The sequence below is a fragment of the Lingula anatina genome, chromosome 7 (genome assembly GCF_051362555.1).
Source record: "Lingula anatina isolate TDL-2025a chromosome 7, LinAna3.0, whole genome shotgun sequence".
NCBI lineage: Eukaryota > Metazoa > Brachiopoda > Lingulata > Lingulida > Lingulidae > Lingula > Lingula anatina.
The window spans coordinates 10628156-10649702 of NC_141773.1; the positions used below are offsets into that span (position 1 = coordinate 10628156).

Genomic DNA, 21547 nt, shown 5'->3' on the forward strand with positions numbered 1-21547 from the left:
AACCTTAAATTTCAGAGATGATATTGTATGTATAGGATTGGGAGATTCTACTAATTGCAACCCCATGCCATAATGTTAAGAGGTTTCAATAATAATAATAATAATGCACACTTTACAATTTGTTCAAGGGGGCTTAGAGACCATTCGTACTAACTTTGGATCGAACTATCTCCGAGGGGATTCTCGCTTAGGCCCCTATTTCACACAGACCACGAATCCCACGAATCGCCAGGAATTGACAAATTTCAGGTTTCGTGAGATTTTGCCAATTTTCTGGTCTAATTCGACACGCTCACGATTCAGTTACGATACAGGTACGATAGTGTTATGAATATTCGTGGGATTCGGCTGGAATCGAGATTTTGCCAATTTTCTGGTCTAATTCGACACGCTCACGATTCAGTTACGATACAGGTACGATAGTGTTATGAATATTCGTGGGATTCGGCTGGAATCGTGAGATTTTGCCAATTTTCTGGTCTAATTCGACACGCTATACGATTCAGTTACGAAACAGGTGCGATAGTGTTACGAATATTCGTGGGATTCGGCTGGAATCGCACGAACATTGTCCAGAAATTCACTACGATTTTTTGGAATCGGGAGTTCGTGGCCAGGACTTTGAACAGCTCAAACTTTTTGCCACGAATTCCCGATTGATCAAGAATTGCAAGAACTAACTACGATTATATACGAAACTGTTAAGAACTTCACGACCTGATAACGATTCAACCACGAAACCTGAAATTTTCAATTCCTGGCGATTCGTGGGATTCGTGGTCTGTGTGAAATAGGGGCATCAAAGTTTTTACCACCAATTCCTGTTGGTCAAGAAGTGCAAGAACTGACTACGAATATATACGAATCTGTTAAGAACTTCACGTACTGATTACGATTCAACCACGAATCGTGAAATTTGTAAATTCATGGCCATTCGTGGGATTCATGGTCTATGTGAAATAGGGGCATTAGGCGGCTTATAATTAGATGTCTGCCACGCCTGCTGAGGCCGATGAGGGTAATTAACTATCGTTTAAGCCCCCTTTACACTGGACGGCCATGAATTTTTTGTGCGGCCATGAAACTGGCATCGCTGTGGTCATAGTAAGGAGGCACAAGCATCGCTTTGGTTGCAGAATGAATGCTCAATGACTTGCCAGTTGTCGACAAGTAAAGCATTATTATTTTTTTAAATCTCAAACGGGGCCGTGCTAAGGGACGCGGAGAGGGCGCCGTCAAAAGTGAACGGGGCTTTAACAGCTTTAGTGGGCGTCCCAGACATCTAAGCCGCTTGGGCTGAAAGCAATATATCGAGGGAACAACAGTGTACGCAGCTATAAATGCATATTACAGACATGAGCTTTTTCCGCGGAATTCCGCGTCTTTTAATTCAATTTTAAGGCGGCCTCGGACCCCCGGCCAGTTAGGTTTTGGGTCCCATGATAAATAAGGCTTTTTTTTAATTCTAGGCTCATGTCTGCTATAAACCATACACCGTTAGATCCAATAATAAGGGGAAAGCTGAAGAAAGAGAGCACAAGGAAATTGACAACATTGCATTGAAGTAGTATGGTTATGGGTTTTATTGTTGGCTTTGGTATACAATACAGTATTTTCAGGAAATGTCCATATAATCGTTGTTTTCTAAATTTGATGGTCCAGAATTGCTCTCTTGGAGCTAAAAAAAAACGAAATTTCACATACTAATTGAATATAATACTCATCGAACGTCTTTATAGAACTAAATAATATTTAGAACGAAAGGTATTTTTTTTAAAAAACTTGTTCACTTTTTTGTGAGAGCCGCAGAAAACTTCTGTCAGGATAACAACGTTAGTGACCAGAATTTTAGAAAGGAACCCTTCTTTCCTACAAATAACCAGATAACCAGCCCCCCCCCCCCTCTCCCCTTCGCCCATTCCTCTCTGACAAATATTTTCTTGGCCTACGACCCTGGAATCTAAGATAGAAATTTAGAAAAATCATTCCTTGATTTTAAATTACTTTCTAGACCAGGGCGCACCTGTAGGATTCGCCCGGGGGTTCAACTAGAGCAGTGCTTTTTAAAACTCTTTTTGACAGCTATCACACCCTATGATTTTATCGCAACTTAAATGTGTCTATCGGTATTTGGATTTAAAGGTATGTGGATTTAGAGGTAAGTCGGTTTAACGGGGCATCGTTGCTACATGCCTGATGCCTGTTGAACAAGAAAGTACAGTAGATTTAAGTTTTGTTCTGCAAAGTCTTATTTAAAAAAATAGGACTTTACAAATAATATAAAAGGTAATAATATAAAAGGTAAAAAGATTGGCCACGTAATCTTGTAAAGCAACCGTAGCCTACAATGCTAAGGAAGTGTCGAACGTTAAAAAGTTTTACTTAAGCGGTGAGTCGAAATAAATTAAACGATTTTGGCACCTAAAAGTAATTTTGTTTAAGAGATTTAAAAATCTATTTTCATAGGCTTTTGATCGAATATAATATATGTACAGGGCATCAAACTGACGCTCATTGTTCCAAGATTCACAGAGATGTATCATCGTTGCTAATTCTAGCACCATAAATGGCTGCCATCCTTTAAAATAAAAAATGTACAACTGGGGTTAGTTGGCCCTCTTGACTCGGGGCAAGTTGGACCCTCATATTACCCACAAACCTTTGCGCGCAACAGAGATAGAGAAGCACAGCACACGAGCTAGAGACCATTGTTGAAACAAACTCATTGGTTTAAACTGAATTCGTTACTTTCTTTTAAAATGAGAATGTATTATTCGTTTTCATTCATTAAAAACTGCTTTATATCATTATTAATATATTCCTTATTAAAACAAAACAAATTTTATTGATAGATATTTTAGTACTTGCAACACATACAACGTGACGTACGGAAACCTTAATAAATCTGCCTCATTTGAACTATTTATTCATCAAAGATTCTCAAAAATTAATTTAATAAATTAAAAATGTGTAAAAATATATTTCATGGCGTTTACATGGGATACTTACTTCATTTTCGTATAGGGTGCCAACTTGCCCCTGACGTCAACTGCGTTTTTTGCCATATTGTGAGATATCTGGCATTATATTTGAAAAATAATGACATTGCATACTTAGTTTAGTTCATGGGGCTTACTTTGAAACAGGTTTTGTTACTCTAACTCATTCCTAGTTGGCTCTTCAAGCACTGCGCTGGGCCGGGCGAATTATTATTACGTAAATTACAACAGACATGTCTCATTTTGTTTGAGGAATTGCCTTTGGGATCATTTGGAAAGAGAGGCGAATCCATAGGCCCTATGGTCTTACAGATAACTGATCAAATCAAATTTATTTGTGAGCTAATTGCACTATAGAATAGATCTCTAATTGGTTGTTTAGACCGAAATAGTTAGTTTGATACCTATTAACATTGTCATGTTTTAACATGGAATGCTTTGTCTCACTCTGAACTTGGGCTAATCAATGGGCTGTATGCATAACTTAAGTATGTAAAGTTTTAGCTTCACTCAACTAAAGAAGTCGGGAAACATGAAATTGTTTTTCAATAATTGAAATGCTATGTAATGTAGTGGGGAAAATTCATTGTATACAAAAATGTAACGTATAGTGGGTGTATTGTCCGTCAATGGTTTAAAAATTTATCTTAGCTCATTTGATTATTTTATAATTATAACAATGTTTCCGAACTTTTTTGGTCGAATGTACATTCTATTTAAGATCTTCAGTAGAAGGCACGTACGTTACTGACACCAAGTAAAGCACATTCGATACCGCACTGACGTAAGTTGTATTTAAAAACCAACCCCAGCCAATTAATCGTCCTTGATCAAGTTTTCAGACAAAGAAGAAAGTCTTGCTTCATTACTTGTTGGCTTATGGCGGCCGCAGGCGTCATTTCATATGTCCCTTCCATACATCCTTGTCTGACATCGGAGTGGCCAGCTCCCTGACACCTGCTGCACCCATGTCCCTCTTCAGCATATCAACGCAGCTAGGTCTGGGACGTCATCTCCCGCGGTTCCCATGGCGCGGTTTCCTCAATACGAGCTTGTGCGTGCTCAACTCAGGGTGGCAGTGGCCTGCGAGCTGTGCAGTTTCTTTGGCACAGTCTTATCGCTGACTGCAGGTAGCTCACCATACAGCTGTTCGTTTGTCATGTGAGTTTTATTGAACGTAGAGGACTTTCCTAACCATACGTGTGTATTAGTATAAAATTGCGGGATTTGGAATTGTAATAAACAGTTGGACATGTGTTGAGAATACCCACGAAATATGACTACTTTAAAAAACAAGAACACATTTCCAGAGGTAACTACGATAGGTTTTGCTGCATGCAGTGTTTGTATAAAATAAAATTGATGAAACTAAAGCAGGAAAATTACAAGAAAGGTAATCCAATCCGACTGGCTTGTAAACTCAAGCTGTATTTAATCCGAGAATCATTCTTTACAGTTTGTGGGGTTTTTTTATGGTGACAGAGCAAAATAATAATAATAATAATCAGTTTTGATTCCAGGTACTTTTAACCAAACAAAGCTCTCATTAAATTTTAAGAAATACCATACATTTTGTTATTACACAACTTTTTCATACAAGTACTAACATAGCCCATTAACTACCATTCAGCAAAAACAAAATTAATAATCAGATAATAAAATAATTTTATTGACTTCTCAAATTTTCAGACAGCTATTGGATCTAACTGCACCTGACATAAAATTGGTCTACAATATAACTGATAAATATTTCTATACTATTATGTTAAAAAGACCATAAGATCTCAGACTGGAAATATAATCACTCAGCTCACAGAGAAAAAATATTCCTGGTACATTAGTTGTTGACATCATCAATTCCATACTTTGTATTTCCAAAGAAATCATGTTCACATCAAATTTTAAGAGACCAGAATTCAAGATAGACGTTGTATTCTAAAATCTGCAATACAGCAACCTTCTTACTTGGGTAAAAACAATAATTGCAGAACAGTATTGTTTTCCTTATCCAACATACTTACATGTCAATCTCAAAATAACATGGAGAATATTTTGAAAAAAAAAAAAAAAAAAAAAAAAAAAAAAAAACATTTGAGATACAACACAATCTAAACTTCAACCAGTATTTGTTCACAAGGTTCCAAGAGAAAGTCTTGCACATTTTCCAAATTTATCTGTACCATTTTGACAATCCCTTCACATGTATGACAAGGAAACAAGCAAATTACTAGGCATGTTATGAGTGAGCTGGTCACCTGGGATTTTTTCTATATTTCAAAAACTCCCCAGATCATGGAAGGTTGTTGAAAACCTTGTAAAATACAAAATTCAGTGATACTTCCATAGAAGGTTCCATAGTGCTTAAAAGGAAATGTTCAGTGTGCGACATAGTTTTTGCACAGTATTGTCTAGTCTTTTATTTTCCATTCAAGGGTGCATCAATCATCTTTATCCTCATCATTTTGATTGTGCCACGTGAGTCGCTCCTCATAGAACTGAATTACAATCTGTGGGCACTTCACATTGGCTTGTCTTGCTGGAACCAGATCTGCCTCGTCACAGTCTTTCCTGGAATTTATAACCAAAATGTGTTTTTCTTCATCCAAATAAAATTTCATAAGGTATTTTGGGGATACTTGCTTCGTTAAGATTTTCAGAGTAAAATTGGAGGGAAATTACAATAAAAGAAGAAAAAGTACGAAGTTGCTAAAAAAAATATAGGCAGTATGCAAAAGATTTAGATCTGCCACTGTGTATGAAAGAAGATGCAAAATCTCAAATCAAACCAAAACATGCATATACATGCAAGCATTCCCCCCCCCCCAAAAAAAAAAAAAAAAAGCAACGCTGTCCAGTCTGACTTACAAAAAAATCTTTAAAACTTACTTCCCCCTTTTCTTTAAACAACTTAACATAACAAAAGATATATCACTGAAGACACTATCCTACCATTTCATTAAAAACATGAGTTCCCCACTGCTGTCTGTGGCACCTATGATCCTCTCAGGCTGCAGACCTCGATCAAATCCTCGCGGCTTGTGTTCTTCTTCCTGTGATCAAAAAGCAATAAAAAAATTGCAATTTATCTCTGACCTTATGTCCATAGTTATCCTGTCACTTGCAACATATGGTAACTGCTCACAAATTCCAACACTGAACTAGTTTTAATTTCACTTCTCTACAAATTAAATCATTTCAGATATTTCAAATAAATAAAAACAATGAAAAATATTAATTTCACTTTTCAGTTATCCATGCCAAGTAAGCCCATATCTGTTTCAAGAAAAAAAATAATGGACAAAAATATAAATTTCTTAATATTCTTTTGGCTAAAAAAATGTATAATATTTCAAGAACAGCAACTACTAGTAAATCTATGACTGATATAGCTAAAAACACCAAAGACATTCCGCTTAACTTTTGATTGTCCTGTATCAAGCAAAATCAACTGGTTGGTTGAAAGAAATTACATAATTTAAAAAGTTGTCTAGGGTCAACTGATGGTACATACTTCTGTTTTAAAGTCCTTCGTTTGAGCTTACAACATTCACTTTCTACATACTACTTATGATTTATTACAACTTGTACTATTTTATGCAAACTCTCTGCTTTACCAGCTAAAAGAGATTGTGAGCCCTAATAATGCAAAACTAAATCCATTAACCACTCTGTTAATTGTTATACCACAACACACTGGGATATCACACATACTTCTGCCACTTTCTTCTTCTTTTTACTTGTGCCTTCATCGTCATCTCTGTCCTCTGCTTTTTTCTTTGTGGCTTGCTTTTTCTTTTTATCGTCCTTTTCTTTCTTTCTTTTTTCCTCGTAGTCTGCTATAAGATCTGGACAGTCCAAGTTATTTTCTGGCTCCCAGGTGTTCTCTGAACTGTAAAATGTGAAATTGCTTTTTTTCAGAAACCAATCATTGACTGTATAATTCAATCAGCGCAATCTAATTCTGCATGGCAAGTTTGGAAAGACAAAAAAATTCAAAAACAAAACTTAAAATGTGTGGAGCTACTTGCTACTTTCCTCAATTTAAAAAATCAAAGTCTATAGCTTCACTAGGAAACAATATAATGCCAAATTGTGCCATTATAAAACATGCCAACCTGTAAAATAGGTTAGCCAAATGCTAAAAGAAAACAACAATTTTGACAATTTATAAGTTCAGGATTTCAACATGCTGATAATGATGAAATTTTCAGCTACAAGAATAAACCCAGGATGCCTTGCTAGATGGTCACATGGTGAAATGAAAAACCTAAGGTAAGGCAGATGAGTTTGGCACTGTGCCTACTACCAAATGTCTTTAGGCAAGACAGTAGACCCCTAATGCCTCCTGTTGCCCAGTTGTGGAAATAGGCACTACCTTGATATATCAAGAAACTGCCTGTCATAGGCTGGCACCCTATGAAAGATGTGTGAAAACTAAAATAAGCACTAACCAGTATAAGCCCTTGTGTTACTGCTTCACAATAGCAGAACTTAAGCAATTTGGCTTTTTCATTCAGAGTCATTGTGTAAGTGAAAATGGGGACATAATTCCACTCTTTCAAATACTTACATATTATAATTTAATAACACTTCACAACTTACTCAGGATAATTTTTCCACTTAATCAAGTACTCTCTCTGTCCTCCTCGTACCCGTACATCCACCACCCTCTCTACTTCATATTCTTCTTCTTCCTCTTCTTCAACTTCAGGGGTAGGTGGGTCCTCTTTTTTGTCTTTCTTTCCCATAGCTCTGGAAAAAAATAAACCATGATTGGACTAAACTGGAGAGTCCATGAGAGACAGAAAGTAAAGGTATTATTTCTAGTTTAGCATGACTAAATTCATCTTTGATTTTAAAGGAAAAGTTTGCAGGGAATGTCTAGGCATAAATATTCAAAACTGAAGCATATATACTAGTATGTGCATCATCATTATATGAAGAATTCAGGATGAGCTGCTTTGTATTCTGTAATTGAACATTGAAATAATTAACAGTGAAATGTGATTTAGGGGAAAAATTAGTTTTTACATATTACTGGTTTAGTTTAGAAATGAAATCCACCAGTTACTGGGCACATGCTAACAAACTAACGAGATGTCTTTATCTACAAATTCAACTTTGGGCTTTTGTACTAAGGACAATGTTTTTGAAAAGTACCACCCTGAAATTTTAATAACAATCAATCTTGTAAACAACCAATTTGGGCCATGTTACCATTTTAAGATAGAGGTCACTTGGTACAAGAATAGCAAGCTTACTAGGAGTATTTAATAAAATCAAAACACCAAATCGACTAAAAGTATATCTACTTTGATCTACTCGCTGTAGGTTCCTTTTCCATGTTTCTAAAACGAGAAGAAGGTTAGAAAAGTTAGCTAATCATAGCATGTGGTAAAGAGAAGCAGAAAAGACGCACAGTAAGGTATCAAATAGTGCTCCCACAAAACATGATTGGTGTGATTTTACATGAAATATTTAATTTTTGAACCGATTAATTTTGACATGTTAGTGCCACGAAAGCTACATTCTTTCTACTATGGTCAAACACCCTGATAAGTCGAGTTTGAATGTGATGTGGTTAGATCACTCAAGGAACCAACTAAAGCTAGGAGAGTTCAATGGGGATCATCCGAATAACTAAGGAATTATCAGCACTGCATAATATCATACAAAACTACAAAATTAATAAGAATCATAGCGAGATGTAGTTTTTTGGTGGTAAGGTTGAAACTTTGTGCATTGGGAACATCATCTTAGAAAGCAGTACAACAGTGACATGCAAAAGGTGGTGAATTAGAACTGTTCTGCGGTAGATTGTATGTAACCTAACAAAGGGCAAGGATCCATGAATAACTGGCAGATTCTAGTTGTTGCTGCACTACACTCACTTGTCTGCTGTTACTTTTGACCCCACTCTTATCCAAATCCTGTGAAATCACACTTCAAATATTGATATTTGAGCAAACATTTTCTTTTTTCATTCTGAGCCATATATAATCCTTGGTTTTTGACACTCATTTAAATATCTGTACATTGGCACACACAGCATTTATATATTATACTATTATATATTGCTATATCACTTGGGGGAACTTTTACAAACTGGAGGGACATATATAAAGGTCTAGTTTCCAAACAAAAATTTGAAAGGGAAGTTGTAAAGCTTTTTTTTTTTTTTGACTGACCAAGTGATTAATTTGGCTTATCTTTTGGAATGCCAACTATGTATGAGTTGTATAAGAAACTAGTAGAAGCGTTTTATGTGGGTTTCTGGGAATTTACACTAGCTTCACAGGTAACTTTTGATGAAGTCGTGAAATCATATGAACTAGATATCTCGAATGATCCCCACTGACAGATTCTGAATTCCTGATATCAGAAACAGATAGGGTGGAAGGTAAATGGGATAGGGGTAAGTTCAAATTGATGATAAACTTTATATATACCTTCCTTTCCAATATTATTGCTATTCAGATCAAACTATGAACCTGATCAAAGGCAGTGGCGCTCGTGAATAGAGAGCAAGTCTGTTCTAGTTTTTAAAATCCAGTACGTCCAATTTTGACTCCCAGTGACACGTTGCTCAATCTGTGCTCTGTAAATGTAAGGTGAAAACATGTCAAAAGCAGAAGAGCTGCTTAATCTTATGTGCTTTCAAAATATGAAACTGACAACATTGCTGAAGACCACCTGCGCCAAAAGGCAACAATGGATCGTCAAGTTACAACTTGTACACATGTGCATCACCATTTAACTCGTGAAAACGACTTTTCAAAAAAAGGAAAAAATCATTTAAATAACGCATATATTGTTCTTAGTTAATATAAACCTAAATGTTAAACTAGAACAATATATTAAACATGCAATGTACCTGATTTCGGCGGTTCTTTCTTATTGCATACAGCATACAATGAAACACCCGCCAAAGTGGAACCCTTCGCGCTTGCGTGCACTGAGCATACGGGCACTTCACATGGTAATCTGTGCACTCGGGTCTTTCCGTAACAGTTTTATTTTAAAAAATGTAACAAATGTGGTCTAACATGTACCAAATTTCATTCACCACAAAAGACCATTTATTCTTAACAAGCTCAAGATTATTATAAGGGGATAATTACCATTATTATATTTTCATATATTACCCCGGAGATTACCGAGCCATTTGAGTCACGTGACATTTGTAAAAATCCAAAGCGTGCAAAATGCCGGAGGTAAGTGAAAGGATTTTTTACGTTCAAATCTCTGCTATATAAAGCTATGATCTTAGTAATATTTATGTTAAAGAAGTTGATTTGTGACTCAATGCATAATACATTCCACTTAAAGTCTGCAAATAAAGTATTTATTTGATAAATAGGGTTTATATTGCGACCGGCATCTTGTTCCTTATTTGTTCTTTGTCTAAGCAAGTGCGTTTTCTATAATTTTAATTTTTTGACCAGTTCTTTTGGGTTTTGACGTTGTTCGTAAATATACTCAAGCTGGAATCGAAAAATTTGTTTTGATTAAAAAATTATAAATAATGCTTTTGCACAAATAGGGATATCAGTTAATTATTTCAAACATTCACTTACTGTAAGGATTTGTGATTCGTTTACTGGATATTCTCGTTTGAAAAAAGCACCATGCAATGGGCAAGCATAGAAAGTAAAAACCGTGACTCAGCTAATAAGTTTTAGATGCCTTCTTATCTAATTATAAGATGCGCCAGTCATGGGGTTGAATTTATTTCTACAGGAATAGCACATTCCGATTTTTTTTATTGTACAATCCAATGGGTTGGTAATAATCCTTATTTTTGGACCCCTGTTGTGCTTTATTGCACTTTTCAGAATAGCCACATATTTTCCTTACACATCAGCTTTTTAGAAAACTTTTTTTATGCATATTAATGTTGTTCTCAGGACTAAATAACAGTAATGCTTATTGGCCAGACTCAAAAGGACCCTATTACCATTTCTGTCTTTTCTTAACTGAGGCCCAAATGTTGTAACATCAATTCCTTTGTTTTTGTATTTCCTAGGATTGCAGATTTGAGCAGGAGTTTTTTCGTTGTTTTGAAAACAGGTTGAACTAATGAAAAGAGTTACAACAAATCCCATCTAAGGTCCATAAAATACACAAAAGATGTAAAATGAATTTTTATATGTTTATGTCTAAAAACTTGTCTAAATTGTTACCCATTGTTCCAGAAGGATAGCGAACCAGAACAGTTCAGAAAAATTTTCATTGGTGGTTTGTCATACGAAACCAATGAAGATGGTTTAAAGAAACATTTTGAAAAATGGGGCAGAGTTGTAGATGTGGTGGTCATGAAAGACCCGCGATCTAAAAGGTGAGGTGCTTGTAGCATTAAAAAAAAATATATTTTTATCCAATGCAAATTAGCTAACAGCATGATCCTGTATGTATGCAACTCTTTCTACCAATGTTGGTATTAATGAAAAATTCCGATAAGAAGGGAATTGCTGATTGGTATAACTCTTACTTTCCAGTGTAAAAAAAGGGATGGTTTAGTGCACTCTGATATCATGTCATTCTTTTAAACTATTGGGCAATTAATTTTTCGTGTAAAATCATGCTCAAAGGCAAGTGATAAAAATGTTATGTGTGCTTGTTCATGGGTTTAAATTCATCTATTGTTGTTATGTGAAATATGCCCAAAGCTTGTTCAATATATGAATGTTAAGCTTAAATTTTACTATTCATTAACTGTTAATCAAAAAAAAAAAAAAAAAAAATGGGGGGGGGGGGGTAAGGTGCTGAAATTTCACATTTCATTTTTCAATAACATTCAATATTGTTGTACCAGGTCACGAGGTTTCGGTTTCATTACGTATGAGAAGGCAGAGCAGGTGGATGAAGCCCAAGAAGCCAGACCACATAAAATAGATGGCAGGGAAGTGGAGACCAAGAGAGCTACACCCAGAGAGGTACAAACAGCACTAATTTGAACTTATTTATGATTTATTATTTAATTGCATAATACAGTTCCATACTCAAACTGCCCTTTGAGCTTCAGCATTGTCTATTTACAGTTTGGATAATACATTCATGCCATGGGTGAACTGTGTATGTAATTATTGGTGAGAAAGTGCTTGTGGAAAAATATCAGTTTTTGTTTTACCTGTGTTATCTTGAAAGATAGCAAGTGTATGCTTGGAGTTATAAATATCAAGAAGGATAAAGGCAGTATGCCATTCATATATTTATAATTGAATTGCTACGTATCTTAAGTGTGTATGTTTAAAGTGTATGGTTTTCTTAGGATTCAGGCAAGCCAGAGGCCCAGGCAGCCTCCAAAAAGATCTTCATTGGAGGTTTGAAAGAAGAGGTGGAAGAGAAACATCTCAGAGATCATTTCTCAGAGTTTGGGAATGTTGAATCTGTGGACATCATTACAGACAAGGACACCAAAAAGAAGCGAGGGTTTGCCTTTGTCAGTTTCAATGACTATGACCCCGTGGATAAGATAGTGTGTAAGTGGGACATATTTTTATTTCTTTGAAATGAAGAAAAAGCTTCACACAAACGCAAACTTTCAAATAAATTAATAAGTGCTTGTTGAAGTGTCACAGAATTGAGTTGATGTGTTTGGATGACTGATAAAAAACATGTTTGAAAACTAAGTTCAGTTTGTAGAGATGCCTGAAACAAGGAATAGCATTTATTGTAGAGTTCATTTTTTATCCTGCTGCACTTGTTTATCTTTCAGTGAAGCGTAATCACACTATCTGTGGCAAGAGCTGTGAGGTGAAGAAAGCTCTGTCTAAACAAGAACTACAGGCTGCCAAGGAGCGTGCAATGGAACGCAACATGGGCGGCGGAGGCGGTGGCATGGGGCGTCATGGGGGACGTGGAGATTTCCGTCAGGGTGGAGGAAGGTTTGACAGAGGAGGTAATAAATTATACGTAAAAATCTTTCCAAACAAGTGAATGCAGGGCATTTTTATACTTATGTGCCTTTGGTACTTGCCAAAGTAACTTTATTTATAATGACAATCCATTATTTGACTTGTTGTTTTTATTTGGGAGCACCATATGATGAAGAGACTTGGGACGTAATCATCATACTTCAGTTGAAAAGCTGTTGATGACATCTACTTTTTTCTCTGATGATGTATCCCCAATGAAATATCAATGCAATATTGTAGATTATGCATAGATGTTAATGTTTTTAAATTTTACAATTAAGCTGGTTTTGCCAGAACAAGATTATGCTTGAAATACGTAATATGCTGTCAGATTTGTCCATTTATCTTTTGAGTAATTAAGTGGAAATAGTACTAGCTGACTTATGAAAATGTGATCAATTTTTGATTGAACATGTAGCCTCTAATATGTCTATAAGCTTTTCATTAATTTTTTTAATGTTTTTGTGTGGTTAAAGTGATACTGTTGATCAATTAAATGGAAATTTCAGTATCTGTCAAACTAAAAAAAAAATTGTAAAATTAAAAACAAGTGCCTTGACAAGTGTTTTTATGAAAAATGACACTTTTCACAATTTTTCCCCAGGTGGCCGCAACTTTGGTGGTGGCGGCGGCGGTGGAAACTTCAACAGTGGTGGCTACGGAGGTGGCGGTGGAGGATATGGTGGTGGCGGAGGTGGTTATGGAGGAGGTATGTATTGCACTAGTTCATAGGGTTGCACAAGATTTTCAGTGCATTTATATGTGTTTGTGTGTGCGCTAGATCTGTAATTGAGTAGGCAAATGGTTTTTAATATACAGTATAGTTTGTTTTGCCAATAGATTAGATTCATTGGTCTAACCCTATTATTAATCTGGCTTGGGACTTTTCTATTACTATTTAAAACTTGGTTCTTCTTCTAACAAATTAGTGCTTTCACAAAGTGGATATTTCTTTGCATGTCTTGGTATATATGGGGTTGCTCTTACTCACTGTTGTGGAATATTTGTTAACATTCTGTGGTGTGGAAGGTCTGGATGCTCACAGCTGCTATTTAGAGATAGCATTGGGTTAACATCAGGTTGCCAATGCTGGGGAACTTTGCTGATATCCTAAGTTTAGTTTTGATCTGCTGTGGTCAACCAAACTGGGGCATCTTTGACAGGCTTTGTCTAGAGTGATATGGTTTTCATTTGTGGGTATTTCACTTGTCTCTTTACTCAGGATGTATTTTTTTTTATTGTAGTTTTCAACTCTTGCTTTAAGTTTTCTGTAGCAACTGTAGTCTGTGGGGCTTTCTTTTATAAATGTGTCAGCCTTACCAGTAACAAGAGTGGATGGAATTGTATGTGATCTTTGCTTTCATGGCAGAATCTATCTAGATTTAGTGACTGTAGAATAGATTTCTAACATTAAGTCCAGACCAGTTGGAAGTGCAAAAAGTTCAGTAAGTTATCCAGCAATTTTGGTGGTCCTTTCTCACATTGTAGCCTGGTTTGATAAGAAATAGTAACCACTCCTGCAACAGCTTGTAGTTGTTTCCAGTATCTGACCTGACTCTTTCAATGTCCTTTTCACACAAAGTTTTGCCGTGTATAGACATTCCCTCCGGATTCTTGCAGGGTCTGATAGGGGCAATTGGCAAGGGGGCAGCGGCCGGAACTTTGGGGGCGGAAGTGGCGGAGGAATGATGGGAGGAGGCGGAGGAGGAATGATGGGTGGAGGAAACATGGGCGGTGGCTTCGGAGGAGGAGGCTCAGGTCAGTATGCTGTTTCTCTTTGTGTGTGTGTTAGCGTAGTGTGATTTCTTTGGTGCACATCTTCTTTTTGGCCTCCATGGTCAGGTCACTACACCTAGGTGTTATATTAGTCAGCATACTGGTAGAAAGAGCTCTTATTAGAATAGGACACAGTATCAACTTTGACAAAGTTTGTTGTGTGATTTTTACATTTTTTTTTCTATTCATCGTATATCAAATTTAATTATATCAAAATGCTTCAGAATGTGGTCAGGATATTTCCCAATTGTTGGAGGGTATAGGTGTGAAGTGGACCATTTCTTGTTAGTCATCATCATGCTGCAGGCTGAACCTAGCATGTGAAATTGGTTATTTAGGCAGTAGAGGCATTAAGTTTCAGGAGGTTGACTTAGATGTGAAGACTTTCTTTGATTAAACTGTTGGCTTTAAAATCTTAGTTGTCCATGTACAGGAATTATTCAGGATTATTTAGTCAATTCTGGTTAGCGTAGAAGCATGTGTTGTTATGGAGAGGTGAAAAACAAATTCTGATATTTTGAATTTTTGACTCTCAAAGTATTTTCGATTAAAGGTATAGCGTGCAATTTGCAATTTCATATATTTATATTTTACAGGTGGAGGTGGCAACTACGGCAGTGGAGGTGGTGGCTACGGCGGAGGTGGCGGCGGCTATGGAGGCGGCGGTGGTGGTTACGGAGGTGGCTCTGGAAGTTATGGCGGCAACCAAGGAGGTGGCTATGGCGGGGGCAACCAAGGTGGCTACCAAGGAGGTAGTCAGGGTGGCAACTATGGCGGCGGGCCAGGGGGCTATGGTGGCGGTGGCCAGAGCGGAGGATTTGGTGGAGGCGGTGGTGCCAACAACTATGGCGGTCCAGGTGGCGGCTACAGCAACCAAGGTGGGGGCTCAGGCAGTTATGGAGGTGGCAACTTTGGCAGCAGTGGAGGGCAGGGCAATTTTGGAGGTAGGTGAAAGAAAACAGTGGTTAGCTGTAGTTAGTGGGTTGGTAGTTACGAATTACATTTTGATTGACAGCGTTGGTTTGCTATAGCCAACATGGTGCTGATACTGCATGCCTTCCTTGCCTACAGTATTTGTAAGCCAGATCAATTTTCATTTACCTGCTGTTTAAGAACTTACTTGACAATTAGTTTATTGTTTGGATTACAGGTAGAGGAAACAAAACTAATAAGTTTTTTTTAAAATGTAATCAAGACAGTGTTATGTTCATTTGGACTATGACGTTTGTGTTGGCATGTTTTCTTTTAACTTTTCCAAAGTTCTGTACAGGTTGCTAAGAAAATTGTTGGTCAGCTTGTAGATGCAATCAGATTTTAGTGGTAACTGATAATGAATAGGATGCTGACCTTTGAAATAATCTTAATTCAGTATTGCCCTTGATTTTACATCACAATTCTAGAATTGGCAGAATTTGAGTTGCTGGCTTATATAAAGCCAGAGAGACCCACTTTAACTAGGACCTGTTTTGATGTGTAATTCCTCTTTGTTTCTACTACTCCTTTGTTGATGACTGCTTCAGGTGGAGGAGGCGGGCCCCAAGGTGGCTGGGGTGGAGATTACGGCAATGGCGGAGGTAGTGGCGGCGGTGGCTACGACAACTACAGTCAAGGGGGCGGCGCCATGAAATCTCAGAACTACACACAGAGAGGATCAGGTCCCTATGGCGGTATGGCATAATATCTGTTTCTTGTTAGGAAAGATTGGGATAAAATAGTCTCTCTTTGTTTCCAATGCAAGTGGTAAAGAAAGCAGTGTTACTTTCAGTTTTAAGTTTGGTTTTCCAAAGGTAATTATTGTTAAATGACAGCCAGGGAAACCTGTTATAAAAGCACACATTTCATAGTTCATGTAAATTATTAACTTAGGCGAAATGAAATGCATTTCATTTTCAGTTTTTTTTTTAATTTGATTTGATGTAAAATAAAGTGTAAGGAATGCTAGTCAAGTAATATCTCCTTGATTTGAAGGTCTGATCTTAAAACTTTCAGGTGGCTATGGCCCAGGTGGAGGTGGCGGTCAAATGGGCGGCGGATACCAGAGTGGTGGAGGTGGCTATGGCGGTGGGGGGAACTTCCGCCGCTAAGCCCTCAACTAGCTCTCTCTGACTGGTTTTGTTGGAAAGAGGTGAGTGGGGGCTCAGTGATACCTTCAAAGATTGGGAAGGACTTTTTATCTCATGGAAGATGGCATTTGTGTGAAAGGACTTCAGAACTTGCTAAGTTATTTAGATTTGAAATGAAAGTAAACTTCTCAGTTGACAATTGGCTAAATTAAGAGTAAGATTTCTTTTTATCCTGCAAATCTCTAGATATGGTAGATTTTCCAATCTCAAGATAGACTGAAGCATTTCTTTGAATAGTGACTTGTTGAGAGGAAGATTCAGAATTTTAAGACCAACTCTTGTATGTCATCAGATATTGCAGGTGTGAGTTTATGAGTAACTTTGCCCTTTGGGAATGTTTATTTAATGTACATGTTTTTATTACCTTGAATTTTAGGCAGCAAAGTGTAAATAACAAAGTAAACTCCTGGTTATGTCCAGCATTGTAGACTTTTAAGAGAAGGAACTAAGTATAGAGAAACAGCAGGGTGGAAAAAAGTGACCCATTTTTAACCTCAGCGCAACTCATCAAAATAAGGAAGCTATTGATTATCAGCAAGGGTTGTAGATAATGACCCAAACCCTAGAGACAACATAAGTTCCCACAGAGAAGGCAAGATAGCACACTTCAAGAGATTACAATAGCTACTACCAGATCCCAGATTGATTTGGAAAAGTATTCTCATCGGGACCATATTATAAGATGTGTACATAGAATAAGCAGTGAAAGCTAACTTGTGGTGTAAAGGTTTGTTGAACTGCCCTGCCTGGTTGTTTGCAAAAGAGGAGACAATATGAATAGAAATAGGATTATTTTGGTAATTTTTTAAAATAAACTGATAAGTAGATGTGACACTGCCCTATCATAAAATGATGCCGCAGAAAAAGTTTCAAAAACAATTCTCTTGCACCTGTGAATTTTAATCATAGTGACTGAACGTGGGTTCAATTTTAAAATCCGTTTTGTGAATTTACTTTTTACTTGTTTCACTATTGTGGACTCCTGATTGTATAAGAAAAAAATAAATAAATGTGTAAATATGTAAAAAAAAAAAAAAAAGCCTGTGTTAGTTAGGTCCGTAGTTTGTTGTCTTTGAAAGTTTTGTGTATGCTGTAACTTGTTGGGCAAATTGCTTGTTCTCTTTATTCTTCCTCTTTCTGGGGGATGTGCAGGTTGAAAAAAGATGCAGCTGAGATTGGAATTGCTTTAGTCTGCCAAAATTTAGAAGTTGCAAAATTAAGATAGACAACTTTTAAATTGGAAAAGAGAATCACTTGGAACATTACAGTCTTAATCTCACTTTTGAGTCATTTTGAAGTTATTTAAATATATTTATTGGTTGTTGAACAGTCTCTTTTATATTAAAAGTAGATGTGCTCAAAACATGAAAAGATCAGAGAAGAGAGGCCTTATGGAGAACTGCACAACCTTTCAACTGTCTGTCTTTACCTGTTTTATGTTTAGATGATATGAGGTGGAAGGTGTGTATTACCTGCAGTTTCAGGGGGCAGGAAGATTAATTTTTTATTATTTTTTAATTTTTTTTTCTGGGTTTAACATTAATTGGGTGATTTTTTTTTTTTTTTTTTTTTTTTTTTTTTTTTTTTTTTTTTTTTTTTTTTACAAAATAAGTCAACTAATTTTTGTCTCCCATGAAGCAGCAGTTTATATAACTGATGGTTTTTGCCATTGAAGAAATGGGGTCACTTTTCATGGTACCTTTACAAAGCAAAGAGAATGAGCGAGTATTAATTACTTGTATTGCACAAACTCAAATCTTGTGATAAAAATCAAAAGTTACATAGTGAATTGTATTGCTTGGAATACCAGTTGAAATTTAAGTAGCAAAGTGAAGTCAGCAGAGGCTAGCTAGCATGGTTCGATGACAGCTTAGCCAGTTAGCCTTGTGTATACATGATGAAGAAGGCAGCCAGGTAGACAGTTATGTACATGTTGAAGATGCAAGTTAGCCATATAGATGATGAAGAACAGGCCAGTTAGCCAGCTATCAGCTCTCCTCAGCATTACTGAAGATGTTAGTGGTTAGCATCGATGGACGCCATTGAGGGTAAGATGAGGGAGAAATATGTAGTGGTACAGTAGTCAATGAGGGGAGAGCTTTGTAAGATGAATATCAAGTATGAAACCCTGCTAGTATGATGATTGTGGGTCACTGTAAGTAGTGTGGAAGAATAAAAAAATGTTTATCCAATTATAATATTTCAAGATATTTTGAGATGTAGAATAGATATCTAGTAGTAAAACTTTCTTTTAGTAGCTAGATATCCAGTTCCAATTTCTCCTCCATATTAGTTTTCATTGCTGACCAAAACTACTTTCTACGTATTTTCTAGCTAAGTCTCACAAATTAAAATCCAGTTTTAGTGGTAACCAAAATATCACATAAATGATCAGTTTTACAGTGGCTTCACTTCCAGCTTTAAAAAAATTGAATCATTTTACTAATTAAAAATGTGTTTGAAATTTATTTTCAGACTTTTATGTTCACAAATTGTTCTTTTGGGTACTCTTCAGCTTGGACGCTTGTAGGATGAAATGGAAATGTGTTGCAGAAAATATTAAATTGTTTATAAATATTTAAGTTTTTAGATCACAGCAACAACAAAAGAAATTGTCTTTTAACCTTTTTCACCATTTTTTGCTGAAATGTAATTCATTAGGCTGTCAAAATGTGTACCACTTAGATCAAAACTAAAAGAAAACTATTGAAAATTTTATTAAAACATTCATAAGTTGACTTGAAATTTATTCCATTTTTTTCTCTTACATTTTTGATGTAGATTTTCAAAATTTCTCGCAAGTGCAAATGATGATAAATTGTCATTGATGAGACTTTCCAAATGAACTAGAATTAGCATGGCTGAAGTTTAAATATACATAATTTGTACACCATTTAATTTAGGGACCAAAATGTCTCACTAATGTGGACAGTGGTAAACTAGTGCACATTTTTTCTGAACATTAGGTACTGGTAGCACTGAGGAAAAGAATGTTCCAACCACAAGCCAGCTCCAATATGGCTGGAGGGAACGTGCAAGGCAGAAGCAGATGGGTTAGTACCACCATTTTGATAGAACTGATGTGCAGTTATATCATTGTGTATGTGCGATGTGTAAGTTAACTGTTTGGTTATATGTGGAAAAGATCGAACTTGTTAACAGGAATGAGCTCTTGCTTGTTATAGGCTTAATCTTTTTACTTATTGAACTAAATTAAAGTTATACCTTGAAAAGCTTTCTGTCACTCTGTGACCTTCATCAGTGTCTGCTACCATGAGACTCGTATCAACAGATTACACAGATGAATTTCCATCAGAATAGGAATTAGGTCTGACTGGACATATTACCTATTGTTAAATTGATTAGTAATTGTCATAACTACAAATTGGAACTTAAAATGGCTTTGGAATCTATTTAATACATTGATGCAGTAAAATTCCAGGTTGGCTGTGCTTAGAAAACTGGGTGTATCCAGTGAGGAGTTGGGGTTACCTGTTGGGATCACCTCAGAACCTACATATCAGGTACCCTTTTCCCCCTCGATAATCCTCGTGCATTAGGGATAATTATAACTAATGATGGCCCATGGTGGAAACGGCTATTCAGTAGAAAAGTTGCACATAAACACTTTTAACTAATTCCTGAAAAACGCACAGGCAGTCATCAATGTTGCTCTTCGATGTTTGTACGTTGAATTGTGACGGATTCAAAAGTTACCTTTTTGCCCAACGTACCTTTCAAACATGAAAGTCACTCGTTCTTGTCTCTATTTGCAGGTCACTTGAAAACTGGCCGTGATGCATGATTCCTCGCGGCAGCAGCGGGGTGGCACAGGAATTGAATTCAGCGTCTCAAGACCGTATCCCTGTCATGAATTATGGTGACAACATGTAGAATGATTTAGCTGGCCAGGCATGACGTTTGATTCCGGACACGCTCAATATTCACGTGTCACAGTGTCGGGTTTCATGTCTAATGTATCGATTTCACTGTCATTCAAATTATCTGAAATCCTCAGTGACACGCCTGACAAGACTGAAGTACAAACGATGAGCCTGGCAAGACTTAGGGACAAATTATTGTGTAATTGGAGTCATGAGTCACACTAAGAAATTTGAAAGTGAAGAAGACTTGAGAGAAGGTGATATAAACAAACAATGAAACATTTCCTTTGTCTTACAAAGAGATGGGACAGTCCTGATATTATCTGAAATATGTGCAAAGAAATGCTCAGGTGTGGAATTTTTTATCAGTAGGTGTATAAATAAAGAATCGTTGTGAATGGGTGTTGCCAGTTTTGCTAAATCTGTGAGATTATTAAGAACAGGTTCGTAAAAACCAACTTGTGATACCTGTACGTTACTCGTTAGACACACACTAACATGAAATGGTTTTCATTCTGTGTCGGGTTTTTACGAATGCATTTTTTTTGGCGCAATCAAACAAAACTAACCGGGGGAAAGAAAACGTGAAATACGCTATGAAGCGCATTGTAACTTATCTAAAAGCAAAGTGGTTGTTACATAATAGATATAAAAATTACTTAGATACGAAAATCAATATTATTTTGCAAAATGTCTCGTATTTACACGTTGAATTGTGACGGATTCTAAGTTAACTTTCGCTTAACGTACCTTTCCAGCATGAAAGCCCTGATTTGTCAGGAGTGTTATGAATCTAATTTGACAATCTTACACATTTTTAACCAAGAATTTAATTAATCTTAGGCTAT

At 36.5% G+C, this 21547-nt stretch overlaps 2 protein-coding genes and 1 long non-coding RNA gene across 7 annotated transcripts; 2 read left to right on the forward strand and 1 right to left on the reverse strand.

The window, feature by feature from the left end:
* Positions 1-4647: 4647 nt before the first annotated feature.
* Positions 4648-10005, reverse strand: LOC106154492 (chromobox protein homolog 1-like). Of its 2 annotated transcripts, XM_013528848.2 has the most exons (7): positions 9874-10005; positions 9449-9597; positions 8312-8347; positions 7602-7751; positions 6711-6888; positions 5949-6049; positions 4648-5567 (listed from the first exon to the last, which is right to left on the reverse strand). In XM_013528848.2, exons 3-7 carry the CDS (start codon positions 8341-8343, stop codon positions 5438-5440), a joined length of 591 nt encoding a protein of 196 aa, XP_013384302.1. In that variant the 5' UTR covers positions 8344-8347; positions 9449-9597; positions 9874-10005; the 3' UTR covers positions 4648-5437. The 2 variants fall into 2 exon arrangements, with proteins under 2 accessions (XP_013384302.1, XP_013384303.1); XM_013528849.2 differs by lacking the exon at positions 8312-8347 and having other exon boundaries at positions 9874-10003.
* A 17-nt stretch (positions 10006-10022) lies between these two features.
* LOC106154391 (uncharacterized) lies at positions 10023-17854 on the forward strand. Of its 4 annotated transcripts, none has more exons than XM_013528725.2 (11): positions 10023-10213; positions 11198-11337; positions 11815-11935; positions 12271-12481; positions 12718-12900; positions 13521-13625; positions 14537-14674; positions 15289-15636; positions 16213-16359; positions 16682-16817; positions 17192-17854. In XM_013528725.2, the coding sequence occupies exons 1-10, from the start codon at positions 10205-10207 to the stop codon at positions 16774-16776; spliced, it is 1497 nt and encodes a 498-aa protein (XP_013384179.1). In that variant the 5' UTR covers positions 10023-10204; the 3' UTR covers positions 16777-16817; positions 17192-17854. The 4 variants fall into 4 exon arrangements, with proteins under 4 accessions (XP_013384179.1, XP_013384178.1, XP_013384180.1 ...); XM_013528724.2 differs by having other exon boundaries at positions 10024-10213; positions 11195-11337; XM_013528726.2 differs by having other exon boundaries at positions 10024-10213; positions 11195-11337; positions 15289-15570.
* A 169-nt stretch (positions 17855-18023) lies between these two features.
* LOC147760729 (uncharacterized) lies at positions 18024-21097 on the forward strand. The gene is made up of 4 exons (XR_015335406.1): positions 18024-18863; positions 19782-19868; positions 20258-20339; positions 20592-21097. It is a non-coding gene; the product is annotated as an uncharacterized LOC147760729 (long non-coding RNA).
* Positions 21098-21547: the final 450 nt, after the last annotated feature.

Excerpts from the sequence above, each read along its gene's own strand:
- LOC106154492 (XM_013528848.2), bottom strand. The coding sequence starts at position 8,343 with ATGGAAAAGGAACCTACAGCGAGTAGATCAAA. Across the intron at positions 6,889-7,601 it reads AAGTGGAAAAATTATCCTGA|TTCAGAGAACACCTGGGAGC; the intron begins GTAAGTTGTGAA and ends CACATTTTACAG. Across the intron at positions 5,568-5,948 it reads CTCATGTTTTTAATGAAATG|GAAAGACTGTGACGAGGCAG; the intron begins GTAGGATAGTGT and ends TATAAATTCCAG.
- LOC106154391 (XM_013528724.2), top strand. Across the intron at positions 11,338-11,814 it reads AAAGACCCGCGATCTAAAAG|GTCACGAGGTTTCGGTTTCA; the intron begins GTGAGGTGCTTG and ends TTGTTGTACCAG. Across the intron at positions 12,482-12,717 it reads CCCCGTGGATAAGATAGTGT|TGAAGCGTAATCACACTATC; the intron begins GTAAGTGGGACA and ends TTTATCTTTCAG.